This window comes from Haliotis cracherodii, unplaced genomic scaffold (assembly GCF_022045235.1).
Source record: "Haliotis cracherodii isolate W230 unplaced genomic scaffold, xgHalCrac1.p SCAF_10, whole genome shotgun sequence".
NCBI lineage: Eukaryota > Metazoa > Mollusca > Gastropoda > Lepetellida > Haliotidae > Haliotis > Haliotis cracherodii.
In genome coordinates this window covers 31,475,820-31,494,132 of record NW_027266265.1, presented here as the reverse complement: position 1 = coordinate 31,494,132, position 18,313 = coordinate 31,475,820, and the positions used below count along the sequence as shown (strand labels likewise).

General features: G+C 43.6%; 1 protein-coding gene across 2 annotated transcripts in view; it reads right to left on the bottom strand.

Moving 5' to 3' along the window:
• Positions 1 to 18,313, bottom strand: part of LOC139454307 (A disintegrin and metalloproteinase with thrombospondin motifs 16-like) — a 220,051-nt gene that overhangs the window by 39,574 nt on the left and 162,164 nt on the right. For both annotated transcript variants that reach the window (XM_071235933.1, XM_071235934.1), the window contains exons 5-6: positions 5,928 to 6,093; positions 70 to 254 (exon numbers count right to left, since the gene is read on the bottom strand). In XM_071235933.1, the coding sequence (XP_071092034.1) occupies positions 70 to 254; positions 5,928 to 6,093 (351 nt within the window). The remainder of the gene's footprint in view (positions 1 to 69; positions 255 to 5,927; positions 6,094 to 18,313) is intronic.

Here is an 18,313-nt window from a genome sequence, read left to right as displayed (position 1 = left end):
TAAATTTGATGGTGGGTTTCTTTTCATATTCCACAATTATTACATTGCTGTCTTGATCTTATGACTTACCATATTAAACAGGGTGAGTGTGTACGTTGTTATATTCTTGTCACCATGGTTATGGAACATTGTTTTATCCACAACAACCAACATCTCCACTGTTCTTTCCATGACTGCTTGGGTTTGTGGCCATTGCTTCCTACTGGCACGGCGCCATCGTCCATAAATGTCATCCTGGAATGCTTGGGTAAATGCTACCTCAAAAGAGAAACAAATTAACTCTAATAAGTCAGTGTATAAGAAATTGTGGAGGTGTTTGGACTGGTAGCTGCTGTTGTTGTTTGGGGTGGAGGTGGTGTTTTTTTCGGATTTTTTATGTGTGGTGGCGGTGGGGTTGTTTGCAATTGTGGGTGGGGCTGTTTTGGGGGATGTTTGTGATTGTGTTTGAGTGGTAGTGGTTGTGTTTCGGGTGTGTGTTTGGGTGGTGGTGTTTGTGGCTATGTTTGGGTGGTGGCTGTGTTTGTGGCTGTGTTTGTGGGGGTGTTTGGTGTTGTATTTAGGTGGTGGTGGTGTTTGTTGGGGTGTTTGGGATTGTGTTTGGGTGGGGGTGTTGGTGTTGGTTGGGGTGTTTGTGATAGTGTTAGGGTGGTGGAGTTTGTGGGCTGTTTGGGATTGTGCTTAGGTGGTGGTGGCTGGGATTGTCTTTGGGTGCTGGTGGCGGTGTTTGTGGGTGTGTTTGGGATTGTATTGGGTGGTGGCTGGGATTGTGTTTAGGTGGTGGTAGCGGTGTTTATGTTTCGGGGATGGTGGCTGGGATTGTGTTTAGGTGGTGGTGGCAGCGGTGTTTATGTTTAGGGGATGGTGGCTGGGATTGTGTTTAGGTGGTGGTGGCTGTGTTTGTGGGTGTGGTTGGGATTGTGTTTAGGTGGTAGTGGCAGTGTTTGTGGGTGTGGTTGGGATTGTGTTTAAGTGGTAGTGGCGGTGTTTGTGGGTGTGGTTGGGATTGTATTGGGTGGTGGCTGGGATTGTGTTTAGGTGGTGGTGGCGGTGTTTATGTTTAGGGGATGGTGGCTGGGATTGTGTTTAAGTGGTGGTGGTGGTGTTTATGTTTCGGGGATGGTGGCTGGGGTTGTGTTTAGGTGGTGGTGGCAGTGTTTGCGGGGGTGTTTGGGATTGTATGTGGGTGTTTGTGGTGGTGGTGTTTGTGGGGTTGTCTGGGTAGTGTTGTTTGTGGGGGGTTTTGTGATTGTGTTTAGGTGATGGTGGAGATGTTTGTGGGGATGTCTGGGTGGTGGGGGTGTTTTGGGGGTGTTTGCGTCTGTGTTTGGGTCGTGGTGGCAGTGTCTACTACACTGAACAGAAAGTACTGGATGGATAAGTATAAGACACTAGACTCAATCTGCTTCCATCACAAAACAGTACTTGAAGACTGGGACAAGGTGGCCAAACACCAGCAGATGTGGACCATCACCTTCCAGGATGAATTCCTGAAGACCTGACCTGACCTGACAAAGCTAATCTCCAACACCCACTAATTGTTCTACTTTCCTTCATCACCACAAATGTGGAGGATGAAAACCATAACAAGTATGGCACCTGCCACGTCACAATTTCTCTTTCAACCTCACAGCAGCCTGGGTGGCAGGCAGATCGAGCTGTCTCTTGTCTGCCCAATTTACCTTGTTAGTTTGTAATTATAAGTTTGTTTTCTTGAACCTATTGAACTTGGTTGAAAATGCCAGGCCAGATGTACCAAATAAAAATATTTGGTATTGCCAGTTGAACACTAAAGTCACTTAATGGAACCTGCCATGCAAAGTGTTATGGCAATGTGGAAACTAAATATTTCATGTTTTCATGTAAACACTGTTTTGCAATATCCTTGCTATCCTTGGATGGCTACAGACTTTGTGAGGTTCATGTCTGTCCTACAGTGGGAAGGATGGCTACAGACTAGATCCATGTCTGTCCTACAGTGGGATGGATGGCTACAGACAAGGTTCATGTCTGTCCTACAGTGAGAAGGATGGCTACAGACAAGGTCCATGTCTGTCCTACAGTGGGATGGATGGCTACAGACTAAGTGAGGTTCATGTCTGTCCTACAGTGGGAAGGATGGCTACAGACAAGGTCCATGTCTGTCCTACAGTGGGAAGGATGGCTACAGACTAGATCCATGTCTGTCCTACAGTGGGAAGGGTGGCTACATACTAGGTCCATGTCTGTCCTACAGTGGGAAGGGTGGCTACAGACTTAGTGAGGTTCATGTCTGTCCTACAGTGGGAAGGATGGCTACAGACTAGATCCATGTCTGTCCTACAGTGGGAAGGGTGGCTACAGACTTAGTGAGGTTCATGTCTGTCCTACAGTGGGAAGGATGGCTACAGACTAGATCCATGTCTGTCCTACAGTGGCAAGGATGGCTACAGACAAGGTTCATGTCTGTCCTACAGTGAGAAGGATGGCTACAGACAAGGTCCATGTCTGTCCTACAGTGGGATGGATGGCTACAGACTAAGTGAGGTTCATGTCTGTCCTACAGTGGGAAGGATGGCTACAGACAAGGTCCATGTCTGTCCTACAGTGGGAAGGATGGCTACAGACTAGATCCATGTCTGTCCTACAGTGGGAAGGGTGGCTACATACTAGGTCCCCGTCTGTCCTACAGTGGGAAGGGTGGCTACAGACTTAGTGAGGTTCATGTCTGTCCTACAGTGGGAAGGATGGCTACAGACTAGATCCATGTCTGTCCTACAGTGGGAAGGGTGGCTACACACTAGGTCCCCGTCTGTCCTACAGTGGGAAGGGTGGCTACAGACTAGGTCCCCGTCTGTCCTACAGTGGGATGGATGGCTACAGACTAGATCCATGTCTGTCCTACAGTGGGATGGATGGCTACAGACTAGATCCATGTCTGTCCTACAGTGGCAAGGATGGCTACAGACAAGGTTCATGTCTGTCCTACAGTGGGATGGATGTCTACAGACAAGGTTCATGTCTGTCCTACAGTGGGATGGATGGCTACAGACTTAGTGAGGTTCATGTCTGTCCTACAGTGGGAAGGATGGCTACAGACTAGATCCATGTCTGTCCTACAGTGGGAAGGGTGGCTACAGACTAGGTCCCCGTCTGTCCTACAGTGGGAAGGGTGGCTACACACTAGGTCCCCGTCTGTCCTACAGTGGGATGGATGCCTACAGACATTGTGAGGTTCATGTCTGTCCTACAGTGGCAAGGATGGCTACAGACAAGGTTCATGTCTGTCCTACAGTGGGAAGGATGGCTACAGACTAGATCCATGTCTGTCCTACAGTGGGAAGGGTGGCTACAGACTAGGTCCCCGTCTGTCCTACAGTGGGAAGGGTGGCTACAGACTTAGTGAGGTTCATGTCTGTCCTACAGTGGGAAGGATGGCTACAGACAAGGTCCATGTCTGTCCTACAGTGGGAAGGATGGCTACAGACAAGGTTCATGTCCGTCCTACAGTGGGAAGGGTGGCTACAGACTAGGTCCCCGTCTGTCCTACAGTGGGAAGGGTGGCTACAGACTAAGTGAGGTTCATGTCTGTCCTACAGTGGGAAGGATGGCTACTGACAAGGTCCATGTCTGTCCTACAGTGGGAAGGATGGCTACAGACAAGGTTCATGTCCGTCCTACAGTGGGATGGATGCCTACAGACTTAGTGAGGTTCATGTCTGTCCTACAGTGGGAAGGATGGCTACAGACAAGGTTCATGTCTGTCCTACAGTGGGATGGGTGGCTACAGACAAGGTCCATGTCTGTCCTACAGTGGGATGGGTGGCTACAGACTTAGTGAGGTTCATGTCTGTCCTACAGTGGGACGGATGGCTACAGACAAGGTTCATGTCTGTCCTACAGTGGGATGGATGGCTACAGACTTAGTGAGGTTCATGTCTGTCCTACAGTGGGAAGGATGGCTACAGACTAGATCCATGTCTGTCCTACAGTGGGAAGGGTGGCTACAGACTAGGTCCCCGTCTGTCCTACAGTGGGAAGGGTGGCTACACACTAGGTCCCCGTCTGTCCTACAGTGGGATGGATGCCTACAGACATTGTGAGGTTCATGTCTGTCCTACAGTGGCAAGGATGGCTACAGACAAGGTTCATGTCTGTCCTACAGTGGGAAGGATGGCTACAGACTAGATCCATGTCTGTCCTACAGTGGGAAGGGTGGCTACAGACTAGGTCCCCGTCTGTCCTACAGTGGGAAGGGTGGCTACAGACTTAGTGAGGTTCATGTCTGTCCTACAGTGGGAAGGATGGCTACAGACAAGGTCCATGTCTGTCCTACAGTGGGAAGGATGGCTACAGACAAGGTTCATGTCCGTCCTACAGTGGGAAGGGTGGCTACAGACTAGGTCCCCGTCTGTCCTACAGTGGGAAGGGTGGCTACAGACTAAGTGAGGTTCATGTCTGTCCTACAGTGGGAAGGATGGCTACTGACAAGGTCCATGTCTGTCCTACAGTGGGAAGGATGGCTACAGACAAGGTTCATGTCCGTCCTACAGTGGGATGGATGCCTACAGACTTAGTGAGGTTCATGTCTGTCCTACAGTGGGAAGGATGGCTACAGACAAGGTTCATGTCTGTCCTACAGTGGGATGGGTGGCTACAGACAAGGTCCATGTCTGTCCTACAGTGGGATGGGTGGCTACAGACTTAGTGAGGTTCATGTCTGTCCTACAGTGGGACGGATGGCTACAGACAAGGTTCATGTCCGTCCTACAGTGGGAAGGGTGGCTACAGACAAGGTCCATGTCTGTCCTACAGTGGGATGGGTGGCTACAGACTTTGTGAGGTTCATGTCTGTCCTACAGTGGGATGGGTGGCTACAGACAATGTCCATGTCTGTCCTACAGTGGGATGGGTGGCTACAGACTTTGTGAGGTTCATGTCTGTCCTACAGTGGGATGGGTGGCTACAGACAAGGTCCATGTCTGTCCTACAGTGGGATGGGTGGCTACAGACCAGGTTCATGTCTGTCCTACAGTGGGATGGGTGGCTACAGACAAGGTTCATGTCTGTCCTACAGTGGGATGGGTGGCTACAGACAAGGTCCATGTCTGTCCTACAGTGGGATGGGTGGCTACAGACTTTGTGAGGTTCATGTCTGTCCTACAGTGGGATGGGTGGCTACAGACCAGGTTCATGTCTGTCCTACAGTGGGATGGGTGGCTACAGACAAGGTTCATGTCTGTCCTACAGTGGGAAGGATGGCTACAGACTAGATCCATGTCTGTCCTACAGTGGGATGGGTGGCTACAGACCAGGTTCATGCTTGTCCACTCAGACACAGTGTATTGACCCCAAGCCAACCAGTCAGGCAAGATAACAACAAGTACCATCTCTTAACCTCTTTTGGAATGCCATGGCCACAGACCTTCTGTTCTCCCCACAGAAGCTTTGTTCACAAGACCAAGGAGTTAGTGGATATCATAATAAAACAACACTCATTCACTCCTCATATATCCATGCTGTTTCTTTGTTATTCAACACTGCACTTAGCCATAATGTACACAGCAACCATTGTTATGACACACTAATGCTCATTTGTTCTTGTGATAAATAAAACAACCATGTTAAGGAAAGAAAAAGCAACATAAACATTTTGAACAAGCTGAATTTCTTCTGTATTATGAAGTTTCATATTTTGCCCTATGGTGGGCCCTTCTTAAAACTAATGTTTGATTTCCTCTTACATCACACTTGAAACAGGTTAATACATTGCTTTCCATTTACACAGCTGAATGTTGGACAGGGCAAATTCCAACAGATGGTTCTTGTTTCAAAAACAAAAGGAATTCCTTAAAACCTGTTGTCAGAAAAATCAAGATATTTTCAGCTGTAAGTGTGAAAGATAAATTGTACTGTAGATATAGAAGTGAAGTTATTGAATGCATTCTTACCAGAGTATTTCTGGGATTCAAACATCTGTTGATGCCTTGTCAATGTCGACCTTCGGTACAGCTTGTGTGGCTTGCCAATTGTATTGTCAAGGTCAAGGTCAAGAACAATGTGATGCTCGATAGGTTCGATAATATAGTCTTCCTCAGCTGTACGTATAATTCCTTTCTGCAAAGAAAATTTGACTTTAATTCCCAACAATGTGCACCTGTATGTACAAAACAGCTTAAAATGTATTTTTTATTTGACTAATTGTTAATATGAATATGGACACTACAACTCAATTGATAGTCTATGATTTTGCTCAAGCTGGGCTGGTGGGTAGACTATGTTTAAGTGTGTGAGTTACAATCACCATAGGACTAACATCTCTTTGTGGAACATGGCGCAAGACTGTAAGAATGGACCCATGTTGGAAATCAAACTCAGATGCTGTGTGTGATGACAATGAACACATTAACTTCACAACCACCCCAAAAAATACAGACTGACACATGATTCCCTATCTCAAAGATGAATGAAGTGCCACAATATATTTGAAAAATCACTGGTATCTCTGACAAAAAAATTCAACCCAGACATGACAATTTGTTGCCTCCATGTTTAAAGTTCAGATTCAACATGGAAACAGCAAAAGAGGTAACCTATATGTGGTATATTTGATTACAGATCTGGAGGATACCACCCACAGGCACAGGATACCTCCCCCTTCCCTAATCCCCAATGGCAATAATGGTTTTTAGTTTTATCTCTGCTTTTTTCAAATAACCACTCAGCATATACACCCCTCCTGCTATAACAAAGAGTCTAGACTACATGGAATGCTCTTGCAACACAAAGCTTTTCAACTGATGACGATGATGACATTTATATCTGTGAGGCCATACTAAAGCCGTTACACAACTAATTTCGAACTGCTGTTGACTTTGATAAATCACACAAGCACTTATATCATCATAAAATACGGTGATGGAGGGCTCTAGCTAGGATTGAGCTACCTCCTCGGCTACCTAAGGTCGTGTCACTCTTTGCTCTTACTGCCCCTTCATCTGCAGACTCTTTGTGTAAATCTGTAATCAACTTATTGTGACTGTTTTACAATGGCGTAAAGTTACAACAATGTGTGACTAGACCAGATCAGTCATCAGCTTTGGGAATTCTAAGACATTCTCCTGAACACTCATTGTACTTCTGAATTGTTGTATGGAAACCGTATCATTATTGATGAATTGTCATATGATGATAATTATCAAACTGTTTGACAATGCCAGAATGATCCAACAGTATGTACCAGTGTAGAAATGCCATAACTCCCTACCTGCACATCAGGTTTGTAGGCCACCTCTGCCCCCAAATATATCATGAGACTAGTAGGGGTCTCATAGGTCATTCAGTGTGTTTTTCTCATTCATTTTCTAATCCCACTTGGGATTCAAGGTTAGAACTGGTGACATGTTCTGCCTCTTACATAAAGTTGACTGCCAAAAGGTTTGAAGGTCTGAGTTAAAACAAATTGGATGATAACACAAGACAACATGGATAGTTACGTGATGATGAATAGCATGGATAGTACTTGTCCATCCTCCACAACCTACAACTCTGCATATGGTCCAGGTGTATGATACCCAGGATCAATGGTAAGATCATTCCCAAACCTTCATACAATCCTGGTGGGAGAAATGCTGTTCTACAGCTAGGTTCACCGCAGTCCAGAAGGCAGAAGGTTCACCCTAGTCCATGCCCTGTTCTACAGCTAGGTTCACCCCAGTCCATGCCCTGTTCTACAGCTAGGTTCACCCCAGTCCATGCCCTGTTCTACAGCTAGGTTCACCCCAGTCCATGCCCTGTTCTACAGCTAGGTTCACCCCAGTCCATGCCCTGTTCTTGAGCTTGGTTCATCCCAGGCCAGTGGGAGATGCCCTGTTCTACAGCTAGGTTCACCCTAGTCCATGCCCTGTTCTACAGCTAGGTTCACCCCAGTCGATACTGTTCTACAGCTAGGTTCACCCCAGTCCATGCCCTGTTCTACAGCTAGGTTCACCCCAGTCCATGCCCTGTTCTTGAGCTTGGTTCATCCCAGGCCAGTGGGAGATGCCCTGTTCTTGAGCTCGGTTCACCCCAGTCCATGCCCTGTTCTACAGCTAGGTTCACCCCAGTCCATGCCCTGTTCTACAGCTAGGTTCATCCCAGGCCAGTGGGAGATGCCCTGTTCTACAGCTAGGTTCACCCCAGTCCATGCCCTGTTCTACAGCTAGGTTCACCCCAGTCGATACTGTTCTACAGCTAGGTTCACCCTAGTCCATGCCCTGTTCTTGAGCTTGGTTCATCCCAGTCCAGTGGGAAATGCCCTGTTCTTGAGCTCGGTTCACCCCAGTCCATGCCCTGTTCTACAGCTAGGTTCACCCCAGTCCATGCCCTGTTCTTGAGCTTGGTTCATCCCAGGCCAGTGGGAGATGCCCTGTTCTACAGCTAGGTTCACCCCAGTCCATGCCCTGTTCTTGAGCTTGGTTCATCGTCGTCCATGCCCTGTTCTTGAGCTTGGTTCATCGTAGTCCATGCTCTGTTCTAGAGCTTGGTTCATCCCAGGCCAGTGGGAGATGCCCTGTTCTACAGCTAGGTTCTACGCAGTCCAGAAGGCAGATGCCCTGTTCTATAGCTAGGTTCACCCAAGTCCATACCCTGTTCTACAGCTTGTTTCATCCCAGTCCATGCGCTGTTATAGATCCAGGTTCATCCAAGTCCAGTGGGAGATGCCCTGTTCCAGATCCAGGTACATCCCAGTCCAGTGGGAGATGCCCTGTTCTAGATCAAGGTTCATCCCAGTCCAGTGGGAGATGCCCTGTTCTATAGCTAGGTACATCCCAGTCCAGTGGAAGATGCCCTGTTCTAGATCCAGGTACATCCCAGTCCAGTGGGAGATGCCCTGTTCTAGATCCAGGTACATCCCAGTCCAGTGGGAGATGCTCTGTTCTATAGCTAGGTACATCCCAGTCCAGTGGGAGATGCTCTGTTCTGGATCCAGGTACATCCTATTCCAGTGGGAGATGCTCTGTTCTATAGCTAGGTACATCCCAGTCCAGTGGGAGATGCTCTGTTCTATAGCTAGGTACATCCCAGTCCAGTGGGAGATGCTCTGTTCTATAGCCAGGTTCATCCCAGTCCAGTGGGAGATGCTCTGTTCTAGGGCTAGGTTCATCCCAGTTCAGTGGGAGATGCTCTGTTCTATAGCTAGGTTCATCCCAGTCCAGTGGGAGATGCTCTGTTCTAGGGCTAGGTTCATCCCAGTTCAGTAGAACTAGGTTCATTCAAGTGCAGGTGGGAGATATCAAGTGGAGTTTGTTATACAACACTGCAGTCAGCAATATTCCAGCTGTATTACAAAGCAGGTGTGAGATGTGCAGAGACTGTAACAGGTTGGACAAAGTGGCTGAGGAGTCGGTATCCACCTCTACACCCCCTCTGACATTCACCCATCTCACTGCTGATATCTGATAGCCAACTGTATCACCACTGAGACAGCTTGGGGACGGCTGTATCCTGACTCGGGCAGACTCAGCATAAGTTTGGTGTCATCATCGCTGCACCTCAAGCTGCGAGACAAGATGGATGATCAGTGCCATCTATTACTAGATACAGTTTTTGCACAGAGTGAGTGAGTCCTGTCCCATTAGTCCAACAATCTCAGCAGTCATTGGATTACAGCCAATCTAATATGAGGGCATCAAGCTTAAGGAAAACTAAATTATATATTCTGAATGACAGTCAATTCTCTGCAAATTCTTTATGGGGCTAATTTGTTATTTATACTATAGTGTACTTTCAGGCGACCTTGTCACAATACAATACCCACTGTGTCAGTTTCCACTAAAATCAAATATTTTGAGCCAATTGTGTGGATTGATGCTCATTATATCAGTCAATTGATTTTCTGGTCATGACTCAATTATTTACAGATCATCATATAGCTGTAATATTGCTGAGTGCGGTGTTAAACAACAAACAAAATTTATGGGTATGTACATGGGTACAATGTGTGAAGCCCATTTCTGGTGACCCCTGCCGTGATATTGCTGGAATATTGCTAAAAGAAGTGTTAAACCATACTCACTCACTCACTCATATTCAAGGGAGAAATATGGAGCATTTACTTCCAGAGTTGTAGCCTGTGATTCCTCGATGCCCAGGATATCATATCTCTATTCTATTATGATGTATAAGATAGCTATGTGATAAATCAAAAAGAACAACGCGAAGAACAAAGTGTGGTTTATTTCACGATAAAACATTGTCCTATTATGATGTCATTCTGGATATTCGACTCACAACTTGGTGATGTCATAAAATGGAAGATGTTATTTTTGAAGTGAAGTGTTTAGTGAGTTGCTCCCAATAGAGGGAGCTGGGCAAGGTAGATAAACGCAATGGCCGAACGATTACATCCAGAAGTGGAAGAGATATGACAATCAGAACAGGGGAAAACGTACGGATATTTGATGTGAAGATTGTGAGAATATCCAGGAAATACCACTCTTACCCCCACTGTTCATAAAATGGACTTATCACACATTGCTAAGGTTGGATTGTATTCAGGGAGTCATTATTCAAATGTGGGTACATATTTTAAAACTTTTTATTAACATTATTAACGGCCTGAAAGAGCCTGTCCATAATTTTGATATCTCATAAGAAATAAACGACTCGTGGTCATTGTTTATCCTACAATAAAATACTGCAGTTAGAATAAACCATGCCTCCTTTTTCTCTGCATTCATTCTATACAGTTGTGCATCGCGTACAACCCTGAATACCCAATAATTAATTTATCGTGGTCTAACACAAACCTGCTTTGCATCCCTAGGAAACATTCCCACAATGAATATTTCATTGTTCTTGAAACAAATGGATACATACAGCCATGGATACCAAAATCTAAAGTTTCAAAGCCCCAGGCATTGCATGTACATAGCAATTACCCAAACCACGGAATGTTGAGTTACATACTCGTAAAAGCTTGATAACATTTACTGACAAAAACCCAACCAATGCACTGTACACAGGATTTCAATTACGTCCAGGGAGTTGGTGATCTGATGTCCCAATGGAAGCAGTCACCAGCACGCATGTATATCTACATCCAGGGCTATCTAGATTGGCCAGGGCAATAAAGATGGACACACATTCATCATGGCTGTATGATAAGCCAGTTTGTCTATATATCTTCTGTAAGTACATCAACACATCGTTTTCAGTTACAAATTGATGCCAGGCAGTTCAAGGTAGGACAGTATTCAGCAAATACACACATTCCGGATCCCCATTGGCTGACACATGTGAGGGGGCATTTCAAACGTGCTACAATCATTTCGTCACAGGAGCGAAAAAGGCATTATGTAAAGTTTAGCAATATCCCAGAAATATGGTAGGGGACACCAGGAATAGTTTCGCATATTGTACGTTATATAATGGAAGGAATAGAACTCAGGAATAGAACCACAAACCCCTTGAATTACAGGAAAGAACATTTCCAATCGGCATGTTGAACAATATCACTTATTTGCTGATGACATTTGTCTGCCTAATAATAAATCATTTTGCCTTGGGGAATTTACGTCACGGAATAGTTAATGCCAATCATTAATGTGTTGATCGTTTGTTATTTCAGTCAAATTTAGTACTTGATTATGATTCAAATAGATAAATAAAATACCCTCAAAGAACCTATCTGTATGTGTTGCCTTGTTTCATTACTTGGTAAAATAAAACTATAAACAGACGTGGGTGTAATTACAACAAACATACTAACACATAGACTACCAGTTGTTGGAATGTCACTTTTTGCAGAAGCCTCGGTGGCTGAGTGGATTAGACTGCTGACTTTGTGTGCTGGCAATTAGGTGCCTCACTCTGGCAGTATGGGTTTGAATCCTGGCAAAAAAGGTACTAGAATCTGTACTTTACTAAGAAAGTGTTATCCCGTATATAACATCTGCTAATTCCTACTTCCTTTTTCGACCCATGAAGATCAGGGGTAGAATAGGTCTTCAGCAAACCATGCTTGCCGTAAAAGGCAACTCATAAAGCTTGTTGTAGGAGGCGACTAACGGGATCGGGAGGTCAGACTCGCTGACTTGACGAAGCATGTCATCAATCCCAAATCCGTGGATCAATGCTCATGATATCAATCACTTGATTGCCTGGTCCAGACTCGATTATTTACAGACTGCCATCATATAGCTGGAATATTGCTGAAAGCGGCGTAAAACAACACAAACCTACTTCCTTTTTCATTTTGTAATTGTGGATAGATGTTTCTGGCGTGCCCAAGGGATACAACTCTGCACAGCGAATCGCGGCACCTTAGACGACTGGGCCACCCCTGCCACCACAACACACAAGAATGCAATAGTGATACATATCATAATAGTGACAACAAGTGTCACTGGTCGGCTGTCGGCTGTAAATTTCCCATCTCACTGGGGCTTCTTTTCAATTTAAATGTAGCTGCTGGTTTCTATCAGAGACTAAGCATTTAATCTAGTTCTATGCCTGCAACACTACAGTATGCATATTGGATCAAAATTCATGTTATCATCAATTTGAAGCAGGACAATATTAAGCATCAACCCAGTAGTTCATTGTCTCACCATAAACCTCTACATATATTCTAGAATAGTTACCCTAAAGCTGGCTCTATATTCGTTATAGACAGGCTCTTTCAGAAAGGTCTTAGGTTACATTCACATGAACTCTTCTCTATTGATATATCTCCTTCCCAATTATCGTTCAGCTTCCACATTTATGTTTTGAAACGGTCCCTATGAAACAAACCTGCCCCTTAGGGTGAGATGATGGAAGGCAGCTTGGGGACTAGACAACTAATAGTTCCTATGTCTTCTAGTATTCAAGGTGACCGGGCCTGTATGGATCAAATCCTAAAATACCAGTACACACAACCGAACACAACTTACAGAAAAACAAACAGCCATGACATCAATAGTAAGTATTCTTATTCAAGTGGCTTTGCAAAACATGGGTGTAGGGAGTTAGTTAATGCCCACAGAGCTTCAACAGAACACTGAAGACTATATTGACATGGCAATTCAAGACATACTGGGAATGGGAAATTGCAGAAGGGGTTCGAGCACAAAGTTAAACAGTGAATCAACATTCGTACTTGTGAGATCCACGTGTGAAGACATTATCTTGCCTGGTCAGACTGACACAATGTGACAAGAGACTGACGTGATGATTGTGTTATGTTCTCATTGAAACCCCATGCACTCTATGGAGCTGCCACTCTGCTGATTAGCATGGGGGAAGACTGTCGTCACACTGACATGAGGACTGGATACCATCAGAATGACTTCAGGATAGAATGTCCTCACATTGACATGATAACTGCACGTCATCAGATAGACTTGACATCTTGCTGCCATGAAACTAGAATGTCCTCAGATTGACATTGGGCTAGAATGTCCTCAGATTGACGTTGGGCTGGAATGTCTTCAGATTGATGTGAGGCTAGCATGTCCTCAGATTGACATTGGGCTGGAATGTCCTCAGATTGATGCGGGGGCAGAATGTCCTCAGATTGATGTAAGGCTAGAATGTCCTCAGATTGACATTTGGCTAGAATGTTGTTAGATCGATGTGGGGCTAGAATGTCCTCACATTGATGTGGGGCTAGAATGTCCTCAGATTGATGTAGGGCTAGAATGTCCTAAGATTTAAGTGAGGCTAGAATGTCCTCAGATTGATGTGAGGCTAGAATGTCCTCAGATTGATGTGAGGCCAGAATGTCCTCAGATTGATGTGAGGCTAGAATGTCCTCAGATTGATGTTGGGCTAGAATGTCCACAGATTGATGTTGGGCTAGAATGTCCTCAGATTGCCATGAAACCAGAATGTCCTCAGATTAATGTGAGGCTAGAATGTCCTCAGATTGATGTGAGGCTAGAATGTCCTCAGATTAATGTGAGGCTAGAATGTCCTTAGATTGATGTGGGGCTGGAATGTCTCCAGATTGATATGAGGCTAGAATGTCCTCAGATTGACTTGGGACTAGTGTGTCCTCAGACTGACATGGGAATAGGATGTCATCAGGGAAAATTCACATCACATTAACGTGTGGCCAAGAATGATACATACTGCTCCAATCTCCAACTAGTGGTACGATCACAAAAAACATTAACTGAATTATTAACTTATCAGAAGGGGAGACTGTCAACAGCATTTTTATCATTGCAATAGAATTTTAATAGTTAAAAACAGTAACACCAACATACCCGCTTTTTTTAAAATAACATAATATAATTATGGATCCCACTGACAAAAAATAATTAAAAAAGGTACCTTGTTTCATCGAAATACTGTCAAGTGAACACCGACTCACTTCAAGCATCAAAGATGAAATACACTAATCCTTAAAAACTTACTTTCATGAAATCAGTATTTTGAAGAGATCTATTTAAAGTGTAAACATGTCTGAATGATACACAGAGCAATTGTGAAAGCAGCCAAGACTACATGAATGCAGTGTTTCTCAGCAGTGCAATTCCAGAAGAAACATAAACATCCCAAGTACTGACACCCTTCATTCATGCGGAGGACATGTTGCTATACAGCAGGGCACTGGCCTATATATTGCCAACCCAGTAGATATTTGAACAAACAACAGCCCATCAGTCCCACAGGCCTACTTGACAGACAGACTGGGTACTAGGCTGACTGTCTCCTTACAATTGAAGTTGGACAGGTAGGGAATTCATCTACCGGAGACAGCAGTTGTCATGAACTGAAGAAGAGGGGTTGAGAGTCGATCATATTTCATGGCAATCATGAGTCAATGCAAGTGACATAACCCTGGCATATCACTGTGATTCTGCCCGACCCGACGCCCTTGCCTATTATAGTAGAGACCCACAGTAGGGAGGGGAGGGAGGCACTGGGCACACACTATGGGGAAACTGAAGGCACAGACACTAACAGTGAATTACTGTCTATACAGATTACACAACATTCATACATGCAGTACGATCATTGATATCAGTCTTTGTGTAAATGGGGGGAGGGGGAAAGAAAGATGATTTGTCCAGATGCATAACTGCAGATGTATAATTGCAGGTGAGTGAGTTTGAGGGAGAGTGTGTTGAGTTTAACGCTGCTTCAAGCAGTAGTCCAGTTACATCAAGGCATGTCAAGGCATGTCAGCCTAATATGGGAGGAAAGCTGAGATCTGAAGCCACAATCACAATTTTCTGGTGTGCCCAAGGGACACAACACTGCACAGCGAATTGCCGCGCCTTAGACGAATGGGGCACCCAGGCACCCAATTGCTGATGAATGAGACTGGCCTTTGTAATCTGATTGTTTGAAAGACATTGTCAAAGTGGATTCAACCCCTGGTTCCACTCACAGTGTTTGAATAATTTTCCAAATTTGAAAAAACATTGCAATACACATGACAACATGAGTATGTCAAAAATTAAAAGTTGCATCAGCATTATTTCAGCCATATAGCGATATGTCGACATGAACATTCCAGTCATCATATACTGTGTTCAATTAATATCTATCAGGAGTCAAAGTAACTTATTTCAAGTAACCTTCAGATTTTAGCAAGACGCCTTTCTCATCACAATCTGCTCTACTTCAGACAAAATCAACCAACAATACAACTCATAAATGAGTGGTTCCCAAGCAAATCATTGTTCACATTCAATCACTGATCACAATCGACTAATGGTCATAATTCACCATTATTTACTGGTCACAATCGACTAATGGTCATAATTCACAATTATTTACTTGTCACAATCGACCAATGGTCATAATTCACAATTATTTACTGGTCACAATCAAATAGTCACAATCACTGGTCAAAGCATTAATCTATGTTAACACTGACAGTGAGATAAACAGAATATGCATTGCAAACATGCCAATATACATTGCAAACATGCGAACTTGACTGGATAAGCAAAAGGTACTTCCCCATCTGATGAGTAAAACCATAGAACATGAGTATGACACTGGCAAACTAAGAAGGATAACCAGTGCTAACCTGGAATTCAAACCAAATTCTATGGGATCCTGTAAAGCCTAAGGGATACAACTCTACAAAGAAATGCAGCACCCTAGTCCAATACAAAAACAGGACCTGAACCATTGCATAGTGATGCCATACATTAGACAACAAACGATTATAATCATCATACCAGAAAGTTGTCCTTTGCAAAGAAGCAAGATTAACTCCCAATTTCTATTCAGGTAGCATTTCCACTTCTCCGTTAGGAACCCAAACATCAAAATAAAACTTCATTGAACAAAATATTATTGAGGTTCATTGCAGAATCTTCTCATTGATTACTGTAAATTACCTACTGCTGATCCTTGCCACTTGAAGATCATAAGTCAATATCAGCAACAATTATAATGAAAAAAATCACCAAATGAAGCACAAGAAATTGACATTGCTTTTGGCATAACCTCATTAATCTCAGGAAGTATCAGATCATGACGTTGGTATATCATAGCAGGCCGTCCCTGTTTCTCAATTCAGGCAAATTATTTCACCTTCATTACTGAAATTTACAAAAAAAATCAATGACCAACTTAATCCGACCCATGCTCTATAATTTGCAGTGTCACGTTACTGTCGCCCTACCTACTGTAGAAATAGTATACAAGACCCTGTGCTCGACACACTGCGTCACTGAGTTCATCATGACTCACATGTCTACATCCTCTTGGCCATGAGAAAATACTATTATTGTCATGAGTAAGTGTCAGCTTCGGTGAAGTTACTGAACTAGACATGTGTAATTACTTTACCAAAACTTTGAATACCATAATTACTTTTTATGCAAGATCTTACAAGCATGTTTGAACCAAAAGATGAGCGAGTGAATGTTTTATACTGCAACATGTCTGAGTTGCAATGGTGGAATGTAAATACCCTGGGTAGGATGGTAGGATGGATGGATGGATGGATGGATGGATGGTAGGTTGGATGGATGGATGGATGGATATGCTGATTGATGATGATGATGATGTGTGAGTGAGTGAGTGAATATGATTTTATGCGGCTTTTAGCAATATTCCAGCAATATCACGGCGGGGGACACAAGAAATGGGCTTCACAGATGGTACCCATGTCGGGAATGATGATGATGATGATGATGATGATGATGGTTAGGGGTGACTATTGGTTTGGAAAACTCTATTGCGATAACTATTGATATTGAAAGAAACTACTGCGATAACTACTGATATTGCAAGCAACTATTCGATAAATGTCGATAGGTTTCGGTTTCTTATTTTAGATGGATGTTAGAGTTAAATTTAACCTTGGAACTAAAGTTTCCTTTGAAAGTGATAACCATAACAACAAATAAAAAGTAAAGTTTGAGATATGACTGATTTGTTTTATCTTTACCCTAATAATTTAAGAAAAAGAAACTTCCACATTACCTTTTTCACTGCGAGCATGTTTTGGTGACTCAGTCGCTTAATATGGTAAATACAATTGAAACTATTGATATTCCTAACTGAAAACGATACTAGTGATCAGAAACAGATTTAACAATGGATTTATTGACTTAAAGTGCTTACCAATAGCAATATATCGATTTTTGATTTATCGTGACACCCCTAGTGATGGTGATGATGATGATAATGATGATGATGATAATTACGACATAACCTGTACCTGAAGGAAACCTTAAATCTTCATCTCGGTACAAACATTAATGTATATCAAAGCACCATCTTGCTCTCATAAGAACATTCAAAAGAAAGTTTTGAGTTTGTGCCTTATTACATTTTTGATTTGCACTTCCCTTAATCATTCTGTACATGAGAGAGATGAAAGTCTTCAGTATGTATACACTCATACAGTTATATGGAAAGAGCATAACCGCCACACCCTTTCCAATATTGAAGTATTGAGTACTAGCTATGTATTCAAAGTTTGAACCTAGGTCGTCCCATCTCCATGGGAGGCCTCTCTCAATTATACTTCAAGCTTTTTTAAATTAAATCTGCCTTAAGATACATTGCAAGGTCAGTATCATACATGATACCATTTGAAAACATTGTAAAGGTAGACAAAGATACTGCTTTATTACACAATATAAGAATTAATAAGTGAGAGTCATACACAACCCTGTAGATTTTCTGAGCAGGTGTCCCTTGTTGCAACTTTTTCAGAAAAAAATAGGAGATATATAGATTTATCATCATCAGGTGCCCCCTGATCACAACCTGCTCACTACACTATGCAATCTACCTCTGGTTCGTGGCATGTCACCCATCTAAAACAATTCACTCCACCCCAGAGACATGATTAGCAGGTGCCCCATGATCACAACCTGCTCACTACACTATG